Below are 27253 nucleotides of genomic sequence, written 5' to 3' on the forward strand. Positions count from 1 at the left end.
TATAGTAAAAATTTTACAAATGTCTTCATATGCAATGAGTCTTTTTTTGTTTGTTTGTTTGTTTGTTTAAAGCTCAGAATAGATAATGTTAACCTTACAGGAAAAATATTATTAGGCAATATAGGGTTAGTGAAATCTGAAGCATTTTCAAAGTATTTTTGCCTTCACACTCTGACTTTATACTTTGTTGGTGAATATGGAGACATTGTCACAACAGAAAAAAGCATGTCTTTATACTGAGTGCAAACCATTGAAGTCTCAAAAGCTCAGGCCAAGGGTAGTAACGTAGTCAACAGCAATAACAAAAATGGTAACAACAAAGAAGAGAAGGAGGAAGAGGAAGGATGGGTCAAGGGCTCCTAATTTGGTCCAAGCATCCTTCTAAGCATCAAAGCCCCCCCCCAAAAAAAAAGGAGGCAGAAATGTGTTCTTCAGCTACAAAACCAAGAGCCAGTCCTACAAATAAAGCACTTCTGTCCTACCCACTTTCCAAGTGACTCCTACAATAATAGAGCCTCACAGTCTGGCTTTGTATTGATTTGAAGTTAACTTCTAGAATGTCAAATGTACTCATATTTAGAAGCATTCCAAAGCCGATAGAAATTGTGTTAGATTTCCTAGTACTTTGGATTACCCATATCATCTTAATGCAGATGACTGTGACTTTGGTTCGTGTTTATATTTTTCTGTTTCACGTTTAAAAATACTAATAATAAGTCTAAAAAGGCAGAATCTTTTCCCCTTTGAAGTATTAAAAAATATGTAGGCTTTCAAAATGGGAATATTTGTGAAAGCGATAAGAAACTAATTCCTTATTTTCTCCAGAGTGAAAAATAAATCTTTCAAATATCAAAATATTTTTTAAATGAGAAAGATTAACCATGTCCTTTATCAAAGCTGTGCAATTAAACAGGATCCTAATAATAATAGTAGAGTTGCCATTATTGAGAACCTCCTCCAGTAAATGTGCTGGGTACTTTCTGTATAATATTTAATGTTCACAAAAACTACAGAAACAGGGAATTCTTACTTATTTTTTCAGAAATAGGGGACTATTAATCTTGTTTTAAAATGAAACTGAAGTTGTTAAGGGGGGGGCAAGGAAACGGGAAATGCGAGGGTGTTGGTCAAATGATACAAAGTTGCAGTGTAGGAGGAGTGAGTCTAGAAATCTAATGTATAACATGAAGACTGTAGTTAATCATATTGTATTGTGTGCTGGAAATTTGCTAAGAGAATAGACTGTGAGCTCTCTCACCACACACAAAAATGGTAACTATGTGAAAAGTGGATATGTGAACTAGCTTTACTGTAGTAACCATTTCACTGTGTATATGTACGTGAAAACATCATGTTTTACCATTAAACACCATTAAATACATACATTTTTATTAAAAAATAATAAATTACAAAAGAAAAGGATCGGATTGGTGACCTTTTCAAGAACACATACGTACGTAACTAATATGAAGCAGACTGGGATTCCAGCCATTTCTAGTATTCTGCCGCCCACACTCCTGACCAATTAGATTGCATTTTACAAAATATTGCATTATTCCATTGTAATTAACAGACTGCTTATACTTGCGAAGAAGAATCAAGAAAACAATACTATTTTATTTTGTGAAAGTATGAATGTGTCTATTTTATGTATTAGATACAGTGGCAGGCTTTGGTCCTGAGAAATTAAGGTTATCAAATGTAAGTCTTTTATTTTGTATTTTGTACTCTTGCTATGTATGAATACACAACTACATCTTAAAAGACTTAATATTTTTAAAAAGACATAAAAGAGTCAAATTATTCAGTTTGGTAATTCTGCTCTTTTTTTTAATGGTTGCCTCCGGGCAACTATGGCTTTTTAAATTATATTATACAATTTGATTTGCAAATGGATAACTATCCCAATTTTTCAAGACACCTAGTCTACTTCTCTGGTTTTCTTTTATCCTCTATGGTCTTACAATTTTCTTCATTACTATTAAAAGAGACTCAGAAATATGTCCACTATCTTTTAAGTTTCTGCTAATTTTTTTTATAAACACAGTTAACATATCTTACAATTTTTATAGGAAGATAGGAGGGGAGATCCACAGATAAGTTTATTTGGAAATAATTGATCTTGCTAAGGCAATAAGTTTTTTAATAAATATTAAGTTTTTATAATATACCAAGGTTTATAATATATATAAGGTTTATACTAAGGTTTATAATACACTAAGGCTTATATAAGGTTTTAAATATTCTAAATTATTACTCTAGCTAAGTGGTCTACTAAATTATATGAAATTAATCTTAATTAAGTAAAATCAATCCAATTAGTAAGGGCATTTAAAAAAAGTTATTTCCTTTTCCTAATCTATGATACCATATTTTATAAAACATTATAACATATTTTGCATTTAGAAAACTAAAACATTAGAGGGAAAGAAAGACCTTGGAAGTTTTTTGTTTTTTGTTTTTGTTTTTTTTAAATTCCTGTTAGAGGCACCTAGGTGGCTCAGTCGGTTAAGCTTTTGACTTCGGCTCAGTTGGTGATCTCATGGCTCTGTGAGATCGAGCCCCACATAGGGTTCTGTGCTGTCAGTGCAGAGCCTGCTTCTATCCTGTCTCCCTCTCTCTCTGCCCCTCCCCTGCGCACACATGTACTCTCTTCTGCCAGAAATAAACATTAAAAATTCTTTTAATTAAGAAAATCTTGGGGTGCCTGGGTGGCTCAGTCGGTTGAGCGTCCAACTGTAACTCAGGTCATGATCTCACAGTTCGTGAGTTTGAGCCCCGCGTCAGGCTCTGTGCAGAGAGTTTGGAGCCTGGAGCCTGCTTCGGATTCTGTGCCTCCCTCTCTCTCTGCCCCAACCCACTCGCATTCTGTCTCTGTCTCTCTCAAAAATAAATAAACATTAAAGAAAAGCTTGTTAATTCATTTTATCAAATCAATAAGACTCCTGATCAGGTTGTAACATGATCAGACGAATATGTGTGTGTGTGTGTGTGTGTGTATACACATATACATGTGTGTATATACATATATATATACATATATATGTGTGTGTGTGTGTATGTATATATATATATATATATATATATTTTTTTTTTTTTTTTGAGAGAGAGAGATAGAGTAAAGTACAAGTGGGGAGGGGACAGAGAGAGAGATAATCCCAATCAGGCTTCACTCTTAGCACAGAAACCAATGCAGAACTTGATGCGGGGCTTGATCGCATGACCACAAGATCATGACCTGAGCAGAAATCAAGAGTCGATGCTCAACCGACTGAGCCACCCAGGTGCCCCCAGACTAATATTATTAAAAGAGATCAGGTGGGCTTCGTGCTGGAGGCGGATTGGGAGTGAGTGGTGGGGAGCTCTGCCAGCCAGGGCTCAGGTGGCGAAGGACAGACTTACAGGACTGTTTAAAAGGGGGGACTGACACGATGTGACCGGTGCACTTCAGGGAGTGAGGATAGAGGTGCCGGGGAGACTCTGGTTGTTTAATGTGTGCAACATTTTAGATGAAACAGCAGTGAAGGCTTTTTGAGTGACTGCTAAGAGAGGGTCGATGATCGAATACCAACTGGGATCAAGAATAACATATGTTGAGTTGTGAACATGTGTGACACATTGGAACAGAGAATTTTAAGAAGCTTCTGGATACATCAGTCCTGAGCTTAGAGGAAAAACCTGCAGTGGAGATTCACTGGACAGATAGTCATCGAGTAGGTAGTTGAAGCAGTGGGTTGGCTGGGATGATTTTTTTTTCCTTTTTTTTTAATGTTTGTTTATTAATTTTTATTTGAGAGAGAGAGAGAGAGAGACAGAGCCTGAGCAGGGGAGGGTCAGAGAGAGAGGGAGACACAGAATCCAAAGCAGGCTCCAGGCTCTGAGCTGTCAGCACAGAGCCCGACAGGGGGCTCAAACCCATGAACCGTGAGATCATGACCTGAGCTGAAGTAAGAAGCTTAACCAATTGAGCCACTCAGGTGCCCTCCTCTTTTTTTAATTGAAGTGTAGTTAACATACAGTGTTATATTAGTTTCAGGTGTTCAATACAGTGATTCAACAATTCTGCACATTACTCAGTACTCATCACAGTACGTGTACTCTTAACCCCCTTTATCTATTACACCCATCCCTCCACCCAAGTCCCCTTGCCATCTCTACCAGTTTGTTGTCTATATTTAAGAGTCTGTTTTTTGTTTGTCTGTTTTGTTTCATAAGTCCCACATATGAATGAATTAGTATGGTATTTGTATTTATCTGTCTGACTTACTTCACTTAGCATTATACCCTGTAGGTCCATACATGTTGTTGCAGATGGCAGGCTTTTTTATGGCTGAGTAATTTCAGTGTGTGTGTGTGTGATCTTTATCCACTCATCTATGGGTGGACACTTGGTTTGCCGCCATATCTTGGCTATTGTAAATAATGTTGCAGTAAACATAGAGGTGCATGTTTCGTTTTGAATTAGTGTTGTCTTTGGGTAGACACACAATAGTATGATTCCTAGATCAAAGGGTGGTTCTATTTTTAATTTTTTGAAGAACCTCCATACTGATTTCCACAGTGGCTGCACCAGTTTGCATTCCCACCAACAGTGCACAGGGATTCCGTTTTCTCCACATCTTCACCAACACTTGTTGTCTCTTATCTTTTTAATTTTAGCCATTATGCCAAGTGTAAGGTGATATCTCATCATGGTTTTGACTTGCATTTTCCTGATGATTGGTGATGTTTAGCATCTTTTCACATGTCTGTTTGCCATTTGTACATGTTCGTTGGGAAAATGTATGTTCAGATCCTCTGCTCATTTTTTGGATAGGACCACTTTTGTGCAGAGACTACCAAGAAAACAGACCTAGCCCAGGGCAAACTGATGGACTCCTACATTTATATACCAAGTAGAAGACAAGAAATCAGTAAAGGAGGTTAAAGTAAGATTGCTAGAAAGGTGTAAAGAAAACCCTGGATAGTATAACACTGTTTGAGCTGAGAAAGGAAATATTAAAGAAGAGAGAATGGCCTCTCAGACTCTTCAGGTGTTTGCATTATATTTACTCCTACGGATAGGTAGTAATAATGTTAAATAATTAAATCAAGTATATTCATGTTTCTGAGCTTATCTTCCTGATGAGATTTTAATATTCCTGAAGACAAAAATAATGTAGTTTTGAGTCTTTAATAAATACAAGAATGACTGAAATAATTTAAACCATTTGGAATAAAAGAAATGATGATGATTATGCTTTCTAGATCTCCGGTATATACCAGAGACTACAGTTTTCTAGGCACTTAATTCATGTGTATGTCCCAGTTAATAATTCACAACAGCCTCCTATACTGGAGTATCATAATTTTCTCTATACATAAAGAGACAAGGAGCAGGGCATTTAATTAATTTACCTAAGGTCAAAAAGAGATAGAGACAAAATCCCTAGCCGTGTATGTTATACTCATTCATTATATATATAAAAAAAACAGAAGAATAAACATACGTGTAATAAATAGATAACTTACTAAATTTAAAAAGCCAACATATTATATTAAATAATTTACATAGTTAAAATTAGCTCAAAAATTATCTCCAAAGAAATCAGCCTTCACTAGTATACTGCTACTTTAAAATAAACTTCTAGAATCACTACAGTCTCTCTGCTTGCCCACTTGTTAGGTGCTCCTTCAACACTCCAGTTTGCCATCCACACCCACCTCTATAGCTCTCCCATGTTTCCCACTAATCTAAATGGTAAACCCATGTCGAAGCTTCTGTCTTCACACAATTTGGTCGTGTGATCACTCACACTCACCAGTGATGGTGATGACCATTCCTTCACCTCGTTGATATCATTTCTTGGTTTCTCTTTTACTTCTTTCCAGATTTTCTTCACTGGTTTATTTTTCTGATACCACCCATGGTGCATAGATGATTTCTAGAGTCCAACCTTGGGTTTCTTTGCTTAGCATACTATCCAATTTCTTTACTCAATTTCTGCTACTTCCGGAACATAATTACTCCCAGAGCTTTTTCAAACTCTGATCTCTCCCCTGATATCCAGACATTAGTGTTAACCTGTAGATTGAACATTTTACCTTAGATATCCCCTGGCTACTTCAGTCTTGGAAAGTTCAGTTTTGAGCTGGTCAAAACCCACCCACGACACTCTCCAGTCCCCTTTCATCCTGCTCCTTAAAGGCCGGATGCTCTTTCTGCCTCCCCTCTGTTGGGAGAGTCAAAAGCATTCATCAAGTTGCTCAGCCATAAATCTAAGAGTCATTCTAGCAGTGGCTCTCTGTGTGTGGTCCTTGTTTCCAGTGCGTCAGCCAGTTCTGCCGTATCTTCCTAGAAAGTATCTTTCATCTATTTCCTCTATGTTAGCTTTATTGACGTATTCTGGATAAGAGTTTGGAGCTTCTTCAGTGTCTCTATTATAAGACAATCCCTACTTCTGGTCTCCCCTCGGCCAGCCTATTCTCATTTCTATCTTCTATCAGAGAGAGAATAACGTGACACAAAATGATCGCATCATTTTCTTGCTCATAGTCCTTTGTTGTCTGTCTGCTTCTCCAACAGACAGTCACAGACCCTCAGCAGGAGTCTGAGTCTCCTGGCGTTTACATTCCAGTAATAGTAGAAATGACTGTAACTGCTTATACAATATCTCAGATGTCAATAAGAGTTATGAGGAAAAATGGGTCGGGTAGAGAGGGCAGAGCACTAAGAGCGGGGAGTGTTATCCCACCCACGGCCAGCAAAGACCTCTTGGATGAGACCACTGCAGCACAGCCCCAAAGGACATGAAGACGCAAGGTTAAACATCCCCTCATTCCAGAACAAAAAGCCAAACCTCCATTCAATTACCATTCACCTGACAAATGCAGAGAGGTCCACAGGTCTGGAGTCTGATATAGATGATGTTGTAAAGGTTATCTTCAGTCTATTAAACAGTAATTTTTGTTTCCACACTGACAACAGACACCTTGTATCTTGAACATCTCCTAAGATTAGTAGGCTGGTGAACTTTATGGCATATCAGTTTCTCAACAAATACAATTTTTTAATAAATTCTTAGAGAAGGCAATGTTACTGAGATCACGAAACTGAAAGAGATCAGATGGGCTTGATGCTGGAGGTAGATTGGAAGTGAGTGGTGGGGAAGCTATGATAGTTGGGGCTCAGGTGGTAAAGAATAGATTTACAGGATTATTTAAAAGGGGGGACTGACACAATGTGATTGGCATGAAAGAGGAGAAACACACACACACACACACACACACACACACACTTATGGAAGTAAATAAATAAACCAAACCAGACAAACATCTTCCTTCCTTCCATCCTTCCATCCTTCTTTCCTTCCCTCTTTTGATACTCAAAATATTTTTAATGCCCAAATTATTTATTTAGTACTCAAATTGTGTAGGTTTGAGCAGTAGAAACCTACTTCAGGCTGGCTCCTGTGTTGTTCTGACATGACCCTATCATTCTTTGATATGGGGATATCATTTTTTTTTAACATAGTTGACATACAGTGCTGGGTTAGTTTCAGGTATACAACTTAGTGATTTGACAAGTGTGTACCTTACCCTGTGCTCACTACAAGTAGAACCACCATTTGTCCCATACAATGCTATTTCAATACCGTTAGCTATATCCCCCCTGTGGTCTCTTTCATCCCTATGATTCATTTCATAATGAAGCCTCTCTCTCCCACTCCCCTTTACCCATTTTTCCCAGTCCTTCACACCCCTCCCCTTTGGAAACCACCAGTTTGTTTTCTGTATTTGTGGGTTTGTTTCTGCTTTTCTGTTTGTTTGTTCATTTGTTTTGTTTTTTAGATTCCATATGTAAGTGAAATCATATCATTTTTGTCTTTCTGTGTCAGACTTATTTCACTTAGAATCATGTCCTCCGGGTCCATCCATGTTGTCATAAATGGCAAGATCTCATTTTCTTGTTTGTTTGTTTCAAGTTTTTATTTAAATTTCATGTCAGTAACATACAGGGTGCATTAGTTTCGGGTGTAGAATTTACCGATTTGACAACTCTATACATTATTCGGTGCTCATCATGATGAGTGTACTCCTTAATCCCCATCACTTATATAACCCATCCCCCCGTCTACCTCCCTTCCAGCAACCCTCAGTTTGTTGTCTACAGTTAAGAGTCTGTTTCTTGGTTTGCTTCTCTCTTTTGTTGTCCCCCAATGTTCATTTTTTGTTGTTGTTTCTTAAACTCCACATATGAGTGAAATCATATGATATTTGTCTTTCTCTGATCAACTTACTTCACTAGCGCAATACTCTGTAGATCAGTCTATGTCATTGCAAATGGCAAGATTTCATTTATTTTCTGGCTGAGTGATATTCCATTATATATATATAAATATATGTATATATAAGTATATATTCTTATATACATATATACACTACTTCTTCTGTATTCATTCATCGATTGATAGACACTTAGGTTGCTTCCGTATCTATTGTAAGTAATACTTCAATGAACATAGGGATGCATATATCTTTGAATTAATGTTTTGTTCTCTTTGAGTAAATACCCAGTAATGGAATTACTAGGTCACATGGTATTTCCATTTCTTAATTTTTTGAGGAACCTCCATATTGTCTTCCATAGGGGCTGCACCAATTTGCACTCCCTACCAACAGTGCGTGAAGGTTCCTTTTTCTCTACACTCTTACCAACACTTGTTATTTATTGTCTTTCTGAATTTAGCCGTTCTGAGCACTTCTTTAATTTCTGGTGCAGTAAAGTGTTACAGGATCCCATTGTGCTTTCCCTGACCCAGCTCTGGAATCAGCCATTTCTCCAAGAAGTTGTGCTTTTATTCAGTAGAGCATCTAAGATCCGAACGAGTCGGGTACTCACTGCTTCTGGAGGTAACCCTTCTCCCAGACTGTCTTCAGGGGATGGTAGGAACCATCTGTATATTGAGCACATACACAAATCCAGCTAGATTTATTTCTGTAACTAGCTGTATCATACTGAAAAGCACAAGGGCACTCCAAGAGAGTCCATTCTAATCCAAACCCACAAGATCCATTCGAGATTTTACACTTTTCATCTGCACCCTCCTTTCCTGACCGTGAGAACCTGGCTCCCGCTCTCCTTGATACATTTATTTGCTTGGGTAACCTGTCTTGTAGTCAGTCTCCCAGCCGTGCTGGGTGGATATGGTGTTGGCTGTCTCCGGGCACAGGCATCAGCCACCACTGAGCTCACTCTCTGCCCACTCGAGCACCCTGCTGGTCTGGACTCCAGCCCTCACCTGGAATGATTCAGCCCTCCGTGAATGATTCAGGAAGGTTGGGTGAACAGGAGAGACAAGTAGATGTTTTGCACAGTCATCCTAGATGATAGTGGAAGGAAGATCGAAGTGTCTTTTTTAGCATCCTTACCACTTGCCACCAGCCTCTCCCTGACTTCCCAAACTTCCCACCTTTCAAACAAGTATAGAGGAGTCTCATATATGTGCAACTTTAGATCATGTCCAGTTTCAACCCTGTTGCCCGTCGTTTGCTTTTTCTGTCCCATCGAGTTAACGTTGTAACTTACAACAGTTTGGATGGCCATGTTCATGTCAAAACTAGTATCAGTATGTGTTTTCACTGATGTATTAATGAATTAAAATTTTAAAACCGTAAAAAAATAAAGAAAAATTTAAAACCTTGCAAATACAGGTTTGTCAGCAGGAATAATAAAATACTGTGAGTGGACTTCAGATCGGGTGTGAAGTTTCACATGTGAGGTCTTGAAACGCAAATCTCCAGTGTGCCAGTTGGGTTACATAGTGGTAAAGACCCTCAAAAGAGGACAAGTTTCCCATTTCACTGGCAGAGATATAATTGGCCCTGCGGGGTAACAATTACTGTGGGTGTCACCCTGCCAGACCACGGAGCCCAGTAATGACCCATGTGCAAACACTGCATTTTTTTTATTCCAAATTCATAGGTATTTAAAGTTCTGAGCCAAAATAAACAGAAGTTAATCTCTTCGTTCTGTATAATCTTTCTGTTAACTTGGCAGATGTCAATTACGTTTAACTCTCTATCCACTTTATATCTATTCATTTCTGACCCCCCCGAATCCCAGCTGCAAAGGTATATCTCCAAACAGCCCTGCTCTTAATCTACTGAGTAGGTTAATTCCTGAGCTTCAGAGTGGCTAATACACCGAAAGTATCGCAGGTACTAATACACTCGTGTTTTTACCGAAATTATGTTTGTACGGAAGGGCAACAAATACAGAAAATAAACAATAACGTTCTCGACCGCTGCATAAAAACTAGCTCAAAATGGAGTGGCTCAACACATTAAGAGCTTATTCTCTCTTCTTTGTTTGTGGGCCAATAATTCAGGAGCAAGTTGGCTGGGAAGTTCCAGCCTCAAGTTCTTTGGTTCCTGCAGCCTCAGTCGTCTGAAGGCTTGACTAGGATTGCAGGGTCTGCTTCAAGATGGCTTGCTCACGTGACCGGCAAGTTGATGCTGGCTGTTAGGTCTCATTTCCTCTCCACATGGGGGCCTCTCCGCCCGGCTGCTTGAGGTTCCGCAGGGCATAGGGTCTGGCTTCCCCAGAGCAAGTGATCCAAGAGACTGAGGTAAAGGCTCTTAGTGCGTTTTCTTACTAAGCCTTGCAAGTTACACACACACTGTCAGTTTTGCAATGTTCTGTTTGTCACCCGGATTCAGTGTGGGGGGGAACTACATAGGCTATGAATAGCAGGAGGTGATTTACGGCTAACTTGGAGGTCAGTTACCATGGTTGTCCCTCTGGGACACAGAGGTTCGTGTCTCTTCCACATGAAAAAGCACACTTACTTCCTCCAAAGGCCCTTTAAAGTTCGCTTCTGTTTAGAGGATCTGCTCCGAATCCAGTAACTTGTCATCTAAGTCATGTTCGTACCAAAATGAACATCTTAGTGAAGTCTAAGAACAGAGGAAGTTATTCAAGTACAGCTTCTCATCTGAAGACCTGGCAACAGGTTTTGTGCCATCCACACACTCAGCATACGAAAGTCAAGTAGGCATAGAGTAACTGCTTCAGACCCTTTGACTCCAGAGGGAGAAATAAGCTGTACGCAGAAGCAGGTGGTCCATGGTGGTTCTAAAGTCCAATCATGTACATGTTGGTAGTTCCTGGATTAGGACACACTTCTGCTATTTCCTGGAAGTGATTTTTCATGGCTCAGACATAGCTCCATTCTGTACTCTCTCTGTGCCTTTTAATCCAAGCTGGTGGTGGTACCACGGGTGCAGTTCTCTCATCAACCGTTCCGATGAGCGTTGTTCTGGTTACTCCGGTAGGTAAATGCCACATCCACAATTGGATAGAGAGAAGCTTTTTGTTTGTTGGTTTTACGTTACACTTCTGCTAACATGTTAAGGGAAAAATGCCCTTAACCTCATTAAAACCCTTATTTTTTAACTCAGAGGATCTGTAAGACATGCCAGTCAGCTGCCTAGACGTTCTGTAGTCTCACTGAGTGGCCCTTTGAGGCACTACCTAATCCATTTTGGAGGTCTGACCGTGAATTTCACAGTCACACTTCATTGTCATCTTTATCTTATTTTTTATCAGCAGTTGATCTTTTTTTTCTTTAAAGCTTATTTAATTTATTTTGAGAGAGAGAGAGAGAAAGCGTGCACGCAAAAGCAGGAGACGGGCAGAGAGAGAGGGAGAGAGAGAGTCCCAAGCAGGCTCCATGCTGTCTGCACAGAGCCTGGCTCAGGGCTTGAACTCAAAAACTGTGATCCCGTGACCTGAGCCGAAATCAAGAGTTGGAGGCTTACCCGAATGAGCCACCCAGATGCCCCTGGTAGTTTGCCTGGAAGAGACTAGAAATGAGAAAACACTTTATTTTCAAGTCGATCAAGTCCTGCTTTCTTCATATTTAATGTGCTTTTTTTAAGTTTTTTTTTTTTGCCTCTTCTTCTTCCCCTTTTATTGTGAGTAGAAGATGTTCAGTTTTCTCTGCCTGAAGTGTCCTTAGCTAGGTTATTTACACAATTCATTACGTATAAGTTTTCCTTTCCAGATTATCATGATTTATCAGACCTTCCACTGCAACAGAGCCAGCATGCAGTTTTCCGTCATCACCAGTCGCATTTATTCCTCGCTTTCTTTGACGCCATTACTGACGACCTCCTCGAGAGCCGCGAGGCTTGTGCTCTTAGCCCTCTCCAGGCCTGTCCAGCTCCCTTGTACCTTTTGATCCCTCAGTTACCCACATCTTTAGGTTTTTGTTACAATTCCCTCCCAGGACCAGATCTATTATTAGGTATTCATTATTGCATAAACAAATCACCCCCAAATTTAATAGCTTAACACCATGCTTTAGTATTTCCCATGGGCCTCTCCACAACACTCCTCCGGTGTGATCAGTTAGCAGTCTCAGCCAAGATGCTAGCATCAGAAGTCACACACGGCCACCTCTTCCTAGCTCTCCACTGACCACGGAGTCAGCACTAAATCAGTGTAGAAGGAGACTATGAATGGGTACGGACACCAGAGGCAAGGATTAATGGACTTCCTCTTGGAAACGTTAAAGGTGATGTAAGGAAAGGAAAAAAAAAAACCCTAAATTTTCAATGGATATATAGTAACTTGTCCTATAATATCTTCTCCTAGAACGTATCCCATGTGAAAAAGTGCAAGGCCTTCACGATTTCAAACTCCAGAATTTGGGCCAAACGGAACATTGTTGTGAGTGACTGATGAAGTCTTGTTTTGTGAACTTAATTATGTCCAGTTCATAGGACTGTGTGTGTTACACAGCTGCCTTGCTTCAGAGAAGCTCTTGTTCTCACAAACAGATCTGCTCATTTTGAAACATTGCAAAGCTAGTGTGGATATTTCGAGACTCCCAAGTACTCAAAAACCAGAACCAAATGATCGTCTTGTTAAGAGTAGTCAATAAAGTTACAGCTGGATGTTTTCTCTCTGCTAAATTTAGACATTACACTCCATTCAATTTTCTCTTGATTAAACAGATTGAAAATCATATGTATGCATACAACTAGTCTAAATGGACCACTTGCTTAAGATCAGCAGTTTTCTGAGGAGACTAACTCAAAGCCAAAGGAAAAAAATGTGACTTAGGGAAAAAATATATATGCTGTATGTTTGACTTCGCAGTACAGCCTTCTCGGTGTTGTTTTTTAAGCCAAGAAATTTGTTTACATGGAATCCTGTTTTTACCTACTACTGTGTTGATGGAAGACGATGTACAGACACGTGATTAACTCTTAAAGGGAATTCAAATGATAATGATTAGCCTTTAAATAGCATAACTCATTAATAATGGAAGAAAGAAGGTTTCTCTGGTCCTGAACTGCTATTACTAGTCAAACGGGACATTTAAAAACAAATCACTTCATTGTCAATTTTCGGAAAATTTCTATTGGAGTCTCACTTTTGTCCACTTAGTGACACGTCGTGATTGCAACCCATTCTGTACTAATTGTTTTCCTTCTACAGATATAATATTAGATTGAAATGAATATGATAGAAACTTCAGAATTTCAAGCAAACAAATTAGTACATTTGAATTTGCTCTGGCAGGTACATTTGGTGTGAGGAACGATATGAAAAGTAGATGATTTTTGAGACTTTCTGGAGATACTTAATGGGATAGAGAAATATTTTTTCCTGTGTCCTACAAATTTAAAACACATCATAAGAATTATGCATTTGCTATTGAAAAGGCATTTAGGTAACTGGTGTTGATTTTTTAAAGTTATTTTGTAAGAAAAATTTTAACATCTGATTTTAGACTTGGTATCTGTATGTTCTATTCCTTAATAGAAACAGTAGTATTTACTCTTCTGTTGTTTTGCTGTTGATTCTCTTTTTAGTTTCGTTTCTTATCATTTATGGTTCCTATACTCTATTAGGTATATAACATGGCTATTCAGAGCAAAGTGGCTGAATCTTGTGCCTAATTTTATTTCTTTCTAATGTTTCCTTGGATTACAAATTGAGAAATCATTTGTAACGCAAATGTCTCTTTGGATTGAGTTAGACATTAATCCATAAAAGAAATCCACCATAATAAATAATGGTTTAACTTCTTGAGCTCTGAATCACAGGCCTCTAGGGAATTAAGAAAAAAAGAAGTAAATACTAACGGCATAAAACGAAGGCCATGGGATAGTTGTGAAAAGCCTAAAGTTATAACGTTTTCATCTCTGAAGAGAGTCAGGTGAGGAAGTATAGCGGCGAGCCTTCGAGAGCGGAGGGACAGAAAGATGTGACCAAGAGAGAAAGAAGATGTCACAGAGACAATATGAGGGATGGTAGCCCCTGAGAGAAACGTTCACCCAGGTTCAGCCCTTCCTTCTTCCCTTGAAATAATATCTCTTTCTCCAAAGAGCCCATTCTTCTGCATTGACTATGACATCAGCAAGGATCAACCAGACAGGATGGCCATGGCAGGGAAAACCCCCGGAGGAAATTTCGTGAAGCGTGTACTACACAGAATGTAACTTTCTCACTTCTTCCCTCTCGCAGGTTTTCTGAACCAGATGAGTAACTCCAGTCACCCCGTCCTTCAGCCTTCGTTCCAAGGATGCATGCAGCTTGTCCAAGTGGATGACCAGCTGGTGAATTTATACGAAGTGGCCCAGAGGAGGCCGGGGAGTTTTGCGAATGTCAGCATCGACATGTGCGCCATCATAGACAGGTACGCTCTTTCTGTCCTACCCCAAACTTGTCTACACTTTCTAAATTCACGTTTTTGTTGTTGGGCGAGAGAAACACACGTGCACACACACCCTGTAAGAGGTGAGGCGAGAGGAGCCACCCGTCATGCCGATGGCGTATTTGTGATTTTAGCGGTGACATCTATATCGGGACGTGGATAAATATATAAATATATGGCAGAACGGTCTGTTATCACACAAACCTCCCTCAGCAGACGCGATTATTATGCAGGTAGTTTTGCAAACAACAGCTGAGTTATAAAGGGGCTCAGTTTATTTTTGCTTTTGCTTCCTACTCCCACAAGCAGAAATGTCCCCTTCTCTCCTTGTCTTGGTCACGACTCATCCTCAGCATATTGTCCCCTCTCAAGCCCTTTCCTGAGGGAAAGAAGCTTTAAAAAATGTTGGCAGGCAGTATGGGAATTTACTGAAGCAGAATATTTAATGTAATTGAGCCTGCTTATAAAATATACTGAAATATTGCAAAATCTAATCTGTATTCGTTTTTGCAAATCTGGGGAGGAGCTTTTTTATAAAAACTTAGTTGACTTCTCACAGAGTAGAAAGATACAGCTCTTACATGAAATATTATGACATCATTGCATACATTAACTTTAATGTACTTCTAAAAAGTGCCTTTAATTCCAGCATAAAAAAAATATTCCTTTGAGATGTTTTGTCCGTAAAGAAACTATATCTGACTTTGTGTTGAATTTAACCTGGTGAATTTAGGTGATTTTCTACACTACTTTCAAAGTTTTTATGATAGGGCTATCCTATTCTGAAAAATAATTTTATTAATGTTGTGTTTTGGAAGATGGAAGTTTTAGAAGTCTCCGTCTGTCTCCAACAAAGTGTAGACCATCAGTCTCTAATTTTATTTTCATTTAAGAGGAGATCCTTGGGGCGCCTGGGTGGCGCAGTCGGTTAAGCGTCCGACTTCAGCCAGGTCACGATCTCGCGGTCCGTGAGTTCGAGCCCCGCGTCAGGCTCTGGGCTGATGGCTCGGAGCCTGGAGCCTGTTTCCGATTCTGTGTCTCCCTCTCTCTCTGCCCCTCCCCCGTTCATGCTCTGTGTCTCTCTGTCCCAAAAATAAATAAACGTTGAAAAAAAAAAAAAGAGGAGATCCTTGGGGAAGTCATTCAAAGACACATAATGAATCTTAAAAATATGTAAAATCATCTGTAGTGAAGTAAGTTTGCTTCTATATAATCTCAATAAAATAATATCTGCGTGAATGGTAAATTACAGTTTAAATGATGGATCTAGAATGTAACATTTTAAAGCTTTAACATCTTTATAATAAGACTTGATGACATAGCACAGTTCTTATTTCTATTACATATTTGCAAATAGTCATCCTGATAGCCTAAACAATTTATATTTAAACACAACAGTGAACAATTTTAATGGAAATATATTCCCAATTTTTGAACCATCAGCGATGTAATAGCTATTATTTCTGCCTAAAGCAAGTGGTAGCAACAATCAGAAAAACTGAAAGATGACTGTTTTAAGACCAGACTTTGTGATGTTTGATATTTAGCCATAAATTTTTATTAATTGTTTTCCATACAGGAAGATTTTCCTTCTTAGCAATAGGTAGACAGAATATCGAGTTATTTTAGTACCTTGTCCATTTTCCATGTCAGTAGCTTTAATGTTACAATAATCTCTGTCAATAATACCCAAGTTAGTCCACTCAGCTTTTGTAAACAGCCTAGATTTTATGGTTATGTTGCCATTTCGCTTCAAATAGCGTGTGTCCCGGGCACTATATTTAAGTTGTTTGCTACTAAAGAAGTATGGATGATATGTTGAGGCTTTAATGTTTTACTTCCATGGAGAGACAAGGTGCTAAATTGGCTCCAAAAGAATGAATGAGATTTTTGTAAATGAAGGGAATGGAAAATGGCACCTCTGATGAAGGTAAATACACAAGAAAACATGAAGAATTGGGACTTCAAATTTCAGTTTTTGTCAGATACAGGAATATACAGATTTTTTTTTTTTGCCAAAATGGGTCAGTCTCATTGTCCATTTTGCCAAGTGTCCTGTAGCTGATGGAGTAAGGAATAGGTCTCTCTCAACCTCCAGTAGGATAAGCCAAGAGAAAAGGGGAAGTTGTCACCTCTGACATGTGACGCAATTCCAAAGCCCAGTAGGGCATCCATTTTCTGCTTGCTCTGTTTTTTGAAGGCAGTGATTGTTTTTTTTCTAATTGAGTTGTAACTGACATGTAACTTTCAGATATAGAACACAGTGAATTGATATTTATATATATCGCAAAGCAATCACCAGAGTAACAGCTTATGTACGTGAATTACCAGTATGTGAAAGAGCAGATTTCTTTACTCACCTAAAATGTTTCAGTTCAAAATATTAATCTGTGAAGTGTTATATTTTTGTATATATGATACAGAACTGTATTCACCTTATTCCAACCATTGAGGAGCTCATTGATGAGTTAACCCTCAATCTGTGTCTTTCCATATGAGAGTACCAGTGGTTTTAGCCTGTCCTCGTAGAGCGGTGACCCACCAGATACACCGTAATGATATATTCCCTGCCCATCTCTGGTTTGGTATTTTCCCCCTTACTAACTAAAATTTTGCAACAGCCCCATCGCTGCCATTTTATTTTCAAACTCTAAATTTCCCCTAAGTAAGCCTACACTGGCTCTTTCAAATTTCAGCTTGATTGATTTGAGAGCTATTTTGGCCGGCGGCGTGGGGGTGGGGGGAGGATAAATGAGAACATAGGGAAAAAAAATAGAAAAGCTACCACAGGCACATTTTTTATGACATGTTTGGAGATAATAGGAGCAGCTGCAATGATTCGATGAGTAAAACTTAGGGAACTAGTTTGGGGAAGATGATTGTACAGGGGTTTTGCTGTGTGTCATGCTGGGATACCCTATGATTTGAACTTCGTTTTCTTTCTTTGCGTGTGGATTTACATGAAGCTTGTTTTATTTACTTGTTTGTTTTCGGAGCACAGCAGTGAATCAAGAAAAGAGCAAGCGTGCCAAGCCACAGAATCATTCATTCAGTAGTATTTTCTGAGTATATCCATGGTGCCAGGCACTCACTGTTCTAGGCACTAAGGATGCCTCATTGAACAAAATAAAGATCCTTGGACTTGGAAAGCTCACATTCTGAGGAAAGGGGAAGAAGAACAAATGTAATAAGTAAATATTGCAGTAAGTTTGAAGAAATAAGTGCTGTTAAAAAAAAAAAAGTAGGCCAACTGGAGGACCATCATTCCAAGAGAGTGAGGTGTCAGGTTGCAATTTAAATAGATTGGTCAGAGTCAGCCTCATTGAAAAGATAATAATAAGTTCAAGACCTGAAAGAGGTGATGGAATTTGCCGATTCTTTTGGCAAAGAGAATAATAGTCAATGCAGAGAGAAGAGTCCATGCAGCGAGGCCGCCTGGCATGATCTAGGATCAGCCAGGGCCAGGGGGGCAAGTTTGGAAGGAATAGGAGTAGAGCTGCGGGAGAGGAGGCCGGAGCAATTCTAGAGGTCAAGTCCTGCAGAATCACAGGCTTTTTTTTTTTTTTTTTCTTAGCAATTTGGCTTTGATTTTGAGGGAATTCAGGAACCATCGCAGGTTTCTGAGTAGAACAATGGCAGGATCCAGCTTACAGTTCAAAAGAATAACTCTCACTGTGGGAAGAGGAAAGGTAGAAGCAGGGAGCTTCTTGTAATCCAGGTGAGAGATGCCGGTGGCCTAAGATCAGGGTGCTGGCATGAGAGGTCGTGAGATGTGGTCAGTTCTGAAAATATTTAAGAGTGGAGTCCATCGTGTGTCTTTTTTTTTTTTTTTTCAACGTTTATTTATTTTTGGGACAGAGAGAGACAGAGCATGAACGGGGGAGGGGCAGAGAGAGAGGGAGACACAGAGTCGGAAACAGGCTCCAGGCTCTGAGCCATCAGCCCAGAGCCCGACGCGGGGCTCGAACTCATGGACTGCGAGATCGTGACCTGGCTGAAGTCGGACGCTTAACCGACTGCGCCACCCAGGCGCCCCTCCATCGTGTGTCTTGATGGACTAAGTAGAAGAGTTAGAGGATAAACCCAAACTATTTAGTAAAAGCAACTGGAAGGAAGGAGTTGCCATATCCCAGTGGGAAGACCAGTGGTCGAGAAGGTTGGTCAAGGGTTAAGGAAAAATATCAGGAGCTAGTGTTGGGCATGAGTTGAAGGGTCTATTGGACACAAGTGGAGCTGTCAAAAAGGCAGCTGGAGATACAGATATAGATATAGATATAGATTTATATATATGAAACAAGCATGTACCTGCAGATTACACAATGAAATGTTGTGTCTGAAAACATCTCCGTGTTTGCCTGTTGAGGGCCTCCGGTGTCTTGAGCTGTATTTCATAGACAGTATAGACCCGGTAGGCAAGAAGACGAATAGTGGGCAGGAAGCCTCTTCCAATATCAGAAGCTTGTAGCTTTACCCTTTGAAGGGTGTTCTATGGCTAGAATATTCTCTGAAAATGATAAAGTACCTAGCACATAGTTTCTTTGTTTTTCCCTGCATGATTGTCGCCTTTTATCTGCTCCTACTGCCCTGGTATTGTTGGATCCTTGTGACAAACGTCTTCAGGTGCCGACTCAACTCCTGTTCCCAACCCGTGTCTAACCTCTTTGTAGGTGTGAATATCTGAGAGCCAGAAGCCTGCAAAACACGCCTGTGACTGTCTAGAGTTGGCTTTATTCACTTCCTCCCACAGGATAGCACGAAGGTGGGGTTGGGCTGGGAGCAGTTAGGGAAGGGAATCGGGAATGAGTCCTGGCAGCTATGGGTCAGAATTTATCAACTAAGAGAGTTACCGTCACAGACCGTGGACCTTGTGAATTCATGTGGAGCTACCGCTTGACTCGCTTGTCTCTGACTCTTCCCTGGGACATCTGGGATAAAGAAGGTGGGGTTAAAATATTTTGAGCTTAAGTAGGTGGTATTCGTGACTGGTCTGGCAAAATACACCTGTAAGAGAAGAAATTCCTGTTTATTTAAGCTGCTGTGAGTCAAGTTTTGTTTTTCTTGGAGCCAAAAGTATCCATCCTTCCCCCATCCTCCACTTCTAAAAGCAACCAGTATAGTCTTTTTACCAGAACACAGAGGAACCAACTCCCAAGTATGGAAATGGCTTTGGAAGAAAAGATGGTAACATTTATTTTAGGGTATATTGAGTTGCCTGCCAGTGATGTCCCCAAGAGACTGAACTTGGGGGACTAAATGGCCGTTTAGAGGCCAAAGCAAATCCATATTCTTAGAATCGGCAGCTGGTAGGAAAAAAATAGTAAAAGCAGTTCATTAGAATTCAACTCTTATTTACCTTGGCTGTAAATATAAGAAGAAGCAAAATCAGTAAACATCCCAATAGCACACAGAGTGGAAAGGGAAGAGTAAATGTCCCAACTTAACCACAGCCCTCAAAATTACCCCTTGAGAAACTGAAAAGACTGGATCCTATTTTTGAGTTAGTAATTACGTCTTCATTATATTTGTGGTTGGAAGTGCATAATCACTTTTATTTTTATTTTTTAGTTCAATGCTTTCCTTTCAAGAACATCTACCCGCTTTGATTTATTATTCCTTGAAAGAAAAGAACGCGTATATATTTTTTAAAAGAGTATTTAAATGGGGGTTGGATAGGTACAGTGTCTGTCTCTAAACCAAGCTGACTCTGTTGGAAAGGTGCACAACGAATAAGTAGATTAATATTACGAGTCAGAGGAGACCACAAGTTTCTATAAAATCAGGTTTAAAATCTACAGGCCTAACTTAGATGATGCATACATGTAACATTCTTTATTTTCTTTTTTTTTCACCTTCTTTATTTTCTAAAATGGATCTTCATTTACTCAGAAGCTCCCATTTCCACACAGTAGAAGAAAAAAATCAACATTTGAACATGTACATTTGGAAATCCTAATAACTTTATGTGTATATTACATATTATATGTATATATAATATTTAGTCAATGTGGGATCCAAACTTAGAGTCAAACTCCTTTTTTTTAGGCTCTCGTCCCATTTCAAGTGGCCTTGACCCCTCCAGCGTGACTCTTGGTTCAGAGCCAAACAACTTTCGCAACAGTGGGTCTGTTCCACGTGCTCTACTCACATTCCTTTTGGCCTCCCTTAAGGTCTCCGGCCTGCTGAGTGTTCTAGACTCAGCCTCTGTCCCAACCGCCCACCGCTCTGGCATCTGTTTCTGCTGACCGTGGGATATGCCTTAGCTACTGCTGGGATCTGTGTGACGTGGCAACCCTTCCCAGTTTGTCTGGGACTGTTGCATTTAGCACGGAGAACCAGGTGCCGGGAGTACTCTGTTCTGGGTGCAGCAGGGTGATTGGTCCCTCGAGACACGTGCATCCTCTGCCCTCCTCCAAATTCCCTTTCCCTTGTCTTCCAGCCCCCTAGGCATTTTTAACAGACCTCATAGGGACATGCTGTGATGTCTGGATCTCTTGCCAACTGCATGTAAGCCAAAATGAATCATGGCCTATGTGAAGGGGTGGGGGTGTTCGGTGGGGACAGCTGTCATGGGCCCCCCATTTCCTCAGCGTGCCATGCCTCCGTATCTGCAGCACCCCCCTCAGGCTGACGTGAGTCTCTGTGAATCACATTGCCAAAGGCAGCACACTCGGGGCACAAGCCACCACTCACAAAGGACATCTAAAGTGAACACGCCCTCCTGCACTAATGCTGAGGTGGTGGGGGGGACTGCTGCTCAGAACTTAAACGGTTTTAACATTCGGGGCACCTGTTCTTGCGCTCCGACACCCGACTCTTTCGAACCAAAAGCCACTTGGTCTTAGCCTATCTTGGCAAAATTGAACCCACAGGACTGCTAACTTTTTGTTCCAGTCCAGAGTCCTGAAGCGAATGCTCCCAGCCCCCGCTCCCTGTGACAATGTCACTGATGCTCTGCGTGGACAGCACAACACAAGAAGAATTTCATAGAAAATACACAGAAGCCAAACTTTGAATTGAAATACCCCCAGAATGATTTCTATCACAGGAAAGGGGAGGCCTGTCTCACAAACATGGCTGTTTTTGTAGGGACGATATTTATTCCAGACTTTCTTTCTCTTTCCCCTGGGTCTTGCTAACTGCAAACTGCCAGCCTGAGTCTAACACCTTTTCCTACATTTGCAGGCTGACCGTCCCCCGTCTTTCTTGACGAATGTTCGTGTCATGAGTTAGGCTGATGTCAGGCTGTGCCTGCACTTCTCTTACATTAGGAAACGTTTTGTCTTTTATTACTCAAACTGCAGGCTTCTGGGCATATCTCGCTTTTGCATCAGGGTAATTATGCCACAGGGGTAAAGGAGGCAGAAAGCGCCCCAGGTAAACCACACTGTTTAAACTTTGTGCCCGGGTCCATTTTGACAACATGGTGACTGATCCCATCAAACCCCAAAGGAACGAGGAGCCGATCACCTGGAACTCATTCTGGGAGACCTGGAACCAATGAACAATTTTTTAGGCAGGACGCTGGAGTTTCTTTTGGTGGGGGGGGGAGGCGGGGAATATCCTTCAAAAATACCTTTAGGACAAGAATTATTCAGGGTCCTAAAACCATACCACCAGATCAAAATAAGCAAAAAACAAGACTAGTTACATAATCCAGCTTTATTTTCTTATGTGACTGTTCACATTGTGATTCTTTATTCTAGATGTGTCTGCCTCATCACCCTGTTCCCCATCTTGGATTCCACTGATTTTATATTCCTGTTTATATTGAAGCATTTAAGCCGTAGTCTTCTATCCAGCACAAAAACATAAGCTCAGTGACCTGAAAGTATCACACACCCAGGTGAACCCATGTTCAAGTCCGTTGCCTCTCTGAAGTGGTTTCAAAGTGATTTTGTTTTTTCAGCACAAATAGAGTACTAGAGTGACAAAACTTTAAAAAAAAAAAAAAAGTACAGTAGTGAAACGCCAGAGGAGATAACTCTCCTAGGAGAAAAAGGAGAAGAAAATAGTTGAATTAACCATTTTAAGATTCAACAGCAGCTTTATTCTTCTTTGATGTATTGCATGTATTAGGACAAAAGAAACTATATTTGCTTTTGGCATGGCATATAGCTGTGCTTTGACATTTAAATCCCAAGGAAAGCCTAGTGCATAAAAGTAATGTCAGAAAACAGTTACGTGTTTGAAGATAAGCAAAAAGGAGAAAGAGAAATGATTTCAACATGTAGCTAAATCAACCACAGAGAAAGACTTAAATGAGTCATTAACTTGTATATTTTGCTTTTGATATTAGATTACCTGAAAAATAAAAATGAAAGCAAACAATTTAAAAATACACGTTTAAAATATCTGTCCAGAAATAGTTTCTTCTTAAGTTAACACTTTTGTCAATTACGTAGACATATGGCAAAATTTTGATGGAACCCCGAGAAGTCATTCAACTGCCCTCCCCTTAAGCTGACTTTACAGAGGAAGAGACACTCTCCATTCTCTTTGTAAATATGGAGAATGATCCCTGTCACCTGGTGGAGGAAGAGTCTTTGAAGTAGCAGGTGCGGCTTCACCTTCCATGTGTTGTGCTTAACCACACGTTGTGAGCGAGAGGCACTGGTTCATGCCCAAATATGTTAATGCAAGTCATACTTGATATTGTAATATCATGGTCTAATTAAGTACCAAACACATCTTCAAAGGAGTGGAGACAAAAAGAAACAATTTCTGTTAAAACCAAACCAAAAGGTTTTAGAAAGATAAGTGGCTAAAAGCAAAACCCTCAGGGTAGGCATGGACAAGCTGACTGTAAAAATTCACAAAGGTTCATTGGTTACTTCAGTTTTCCCTGCATTTTAAGAAATCCAAACTAGAAGTTGAGGGTGATGATGCTTTATGGAACTGGTTCTTCAGAAAAGATGGTGGATTGGAATTGGAGAATTCGACTCAGTGGGCCCAGAGCAATTCCCTCTGACCAGTGACTCACTGAATTTACATGACATAGGGTTTTAAGTTAAATTAAAATGGTTAAGGTGTGTATCCTTTTAATGATTTGTTTCTTTACTTCATTAAATGATTTCTTTCTTTACTTCTGCTATTCCCTAATTTGAAAAAAAATAATGAAATTAGAATCCACTTTTTTTCTTTTGCTTTCTTCATTCCAAATATTGCAGAGGGTAGGGAGAAAGAGAATGGAGAAGGTGGGGAAGGAGAATAGGATGAAAGGGAAGGGAAGGGAGGAAGGAAGGAAACATAGGAGGTCATAAAATGGTTTCTGGTATGTTGGTATGGGACATTTCTACTTTAATTAAAACAGAAATCAGAGGTAAAAAATTAAAGGGTGTTGTCTATTTTTTATAGGCGTTTAAAAATGGCATTTTCTTTGAAAATTTCCCTTTGCTATTGAAGTGATCCGTATCCTGAGAAGAAAGAGAAAGGAGTCGTAGATTTTTCTATGCCATAAAAAACAAAAACAGAAAACCCCCACAGTTTTCCTAAGGCTTGGGACTTGTCATTACTTTTATTTTATTTGTTAATTGAACAGAAGTACTTCCTCTCTCTGTGGTTGCATGTACATTACCTGAAACTAGTTTCAAATGGGCAAAAAGCTTAGCTTTTTAGACAACATTGTCTAAAATTCTATAAGGCACCCCTTGCCACATTAGAGATAAATACTTCATCATCTGTGTCTATGAATTCATTGAGGAACTTATTAGAGTCTGAATCTCATTTTGTTTGCCAAATTCCACTTACATCAAAAAGAATGTTGCATGAGCAAGGGAGCCATGCAGCTGGAAGGGGTAGGGAATATGTATGTTTTGGAATGTTTTTGAAAAGTGAATCTGTAACACATTTTAACAAACAAAATTCTATATCTGAAAAGGATTCCTTAATTTGTAAGTAGATTGGTTTAAACAGACTTACCTACAATTGTGATAAGGATAGATTCTCTAAGTACCAGACAGCAGTTGTTTATAGGATTAATTTTGTTTGCCTTTAAGGAGTACTACCTTCAACCTTTTAGTCCAGTGGTTTCCTGATCTTTGGTTCTTTGGCACAGTCCCCAAAATGTTTCATCAACTTGAGACTTATTTTCATGGACACACCACTCTTTAGAGTGTCTTTAGACCCTCTCTGGGCAAATGAATGTGACACTAAAGTGATTTTTTTTTCTTGAAAGTTTAAGTCATTCAAAAATTAAGGGCAAAAGAGAAACCTTTAAAATTTTTAAGGGTAACATATCTGAAATGAGATAGATGCACCATATACAAAGAGGCACATGGTTCCTTTATTAATTCAAGAGACATATGTTAATCCCCTAAGAACTCAGAGCACTGGTACTGGTCTACACAACAAGGAAGCCACAAGATGTGAAATAGAATCTCTTCTCACAGGGAGTACACAAATGTAGCCGTGGGAATAGGAAACATTCATGAGACGTTTAAAAGCTATGTTAAGAAGCACGTGCTTCTGGATCACCACAGAGAATGTTTCCTACAGGAAATTAGTAGAGACCTACCAGGGCCTGCTGTGGCTGAAGGAGGCTTCAGAGAAGAACATGTTGACGTTGAGAGGAACCGGTAGCCTTTTCTTAGAGGAAAGGGAAAGAGCATGCCAGGTGAGAGCAATGAGCCGAAGTACAGAGACACAGATGGCCAAGTCATATTTCTGAAACAGTAAAGTGACCATTTAGACTAGAGCAGGAAGTTTGTGTGGGGGGGTCATGGTTAGAAAGATACGCCATTCATTCATTCGTTCATCCATCCATTCATTCCACATTCATTCAGTGATTACCTACCACGTGCCAAGGAGAGTCTTAGTTTTGATGAATAAAACATAACCTTATGGAACTTACATTCTTACTGACTAGTAAAAGAGGCATTTTACAAACCACAATTATTGAAAAACCTGAGAAATTCTAAAACTGAGGTATACACAGGGGATGGCAGTGGCGTGAGATTTCCGATAAGGATGGAGGAGATTGCCCAGAGGAGCAGTTCGCAGGTATACCGGAAGGACCTTCCACCTGGACGGGAGGCACATGCAAAAGGTCACGGGTGTGAGCGACAGAGAGACTTGTAGGGAACTCAAGGACTTATGGTAGGGTCTCCCAGAGTTTGGCAGCTATTAGTAGGAAGTTAGAAACATAGTGTGAAGATCTGAGGCTAGAAATTTAGGGAGAACCTATTGGAAAAAGGTCTACTAAAAAGATTTTAATTTGTCCTCTGGACAGTTAAGGAATTACTGAAGGATTTGCAGGAAAATACGTTTTGCATTACTGACATTCTGTTCCGATGATCTGAACAGAGGTGTTGAGAGCCTGAACTATTGGTATAGTGATAGGAATGGATGGAAGAGGGTAAAACCAAGGTGTTTAGGATTTGGGGTAAGCTCATTAGATATGGAGGTCAGAAAGGTATTGGTGGGAAAGAGAAACTGGTTTCAGAGTGAGAAAAAGCTTTAATGGAAGACTAAGTTATCTTCACAAGTCCCCTGAACAACGTCTTAACTGAATATTTTTTCGTGATGGTAGTATTTCCTTCAATCGGAGGAAGGTTCTTCTGGGATATAGAAAATTGTGAATATTAGTAGTGGCAATTGAGCATTTGAGGGCAATTGACCTCTTTGAGGTCAAAGAGAGAAAGCTAAAATAAGTAAAGCTGGGCTAGAAGTGCAGGTAATGGCATAGTGGAATAAAGAGGAAGACAGAGGAGACCGAAGCTGTCCGTCCAATATGTAGCCACTCATCAAATGGGACTTCTGGGCACTGAAACAGAGATGGCTTCTAATCGAGCTATGCCCATGTGAAATACACACTAGATTATGAATACTTAGTGCAAATAAAAGAATATAAAATATCTCAATAATTTTAATTGATTTCATTTTGTGTTAACTGTATTATTGAAATCAGTTTCACCTCTTTCTCTTTAATGCAGTTATCATAAAATTTAAAATTATATATGGCATGCAGCTCTTCTGATATTTATATTGGATAGTGCTCGTCTAGAATCTCTAGACAGTTTCAGCTGGATACTTTTGCAACCGAAAAGGGCTCTCCGGCCTCTGTGTTGGTCTTTTCCAAAGGTGACTTAAAAGACTCATGCAACTTCTGATAAGACTCAATAAGTTGTCCTTTAGAATTATTTTATTTCAGAGACAATGGAGATTCCCAGAAGGTCTGTGAAACTGGCATCAGTCTGAAATTCTCAGTCCCTTTTAATTAGTTAGAAGTTTCCTTAAGCCCTAAATCTGCCTGCAATGCCATCTCCAGAGAAAATCTTTACAGACTCAGAAGCCAGATGTGTTGGTTTTCTCCTGAATATTAATTCCCTATTCATTAAAAATAAAATAAAAAGTTTCCAATGAAAAAAAGAAGCCTAAATTAAGTAGACAATATTTTAGTCGAGCACAAGTTAGAACTTCGTGGTTCAAAGATTAATTTTGGGGACACCTGGGTGGCTCAGTCAGTTGAGTATCCAACTCATGGTTTCGGCTCAGGTCACGATCTCACAGTTTGTGAGTTCGAGCCCCGTGTTGGGCACTGCCGT

The 27253-nt window shown here is 39.7% G+C and overlaps 1 protein-coding gene across 1 annotated transcript in view; it reads left to right on the forward strand.

The window, feature by feature from the left end:
- The window catches only part of CNTNAP2 (contactin associated protein 2), a 1378773-nt gene that overhangs the window by 531605 nt on the left and 819915 nt on the right, over positions 1 to 27253 (forward strand). The window contains exon 10 of the mRNA XM_047095265.1: positions 14522 to 14693. Within this exon, the coding sequence (XP_046951221.1) occupies positions 14522 to 14693 (172 nt within the window). The remainder of the gene's footprint in view (positions 1 to 14521; positions 14694 to 27253) is intronic.

Source organism: Lynx rufus, unplaced genomic scaffold (genome assembly GCF_022079265.1).
Source record: "Lynx rufus isolate CCGP_SWC_20201006 ecotype Redwood Valley unplaced genomic scaffold, mLynRuf1.p SCAF_4, whole genome shotgun sequence".
Lineage (NCBI taxonomy): Eukaryota > Metazoa > Chordata > Mammalia > Carnivora > Felidae > Lynx > Lynx rufus.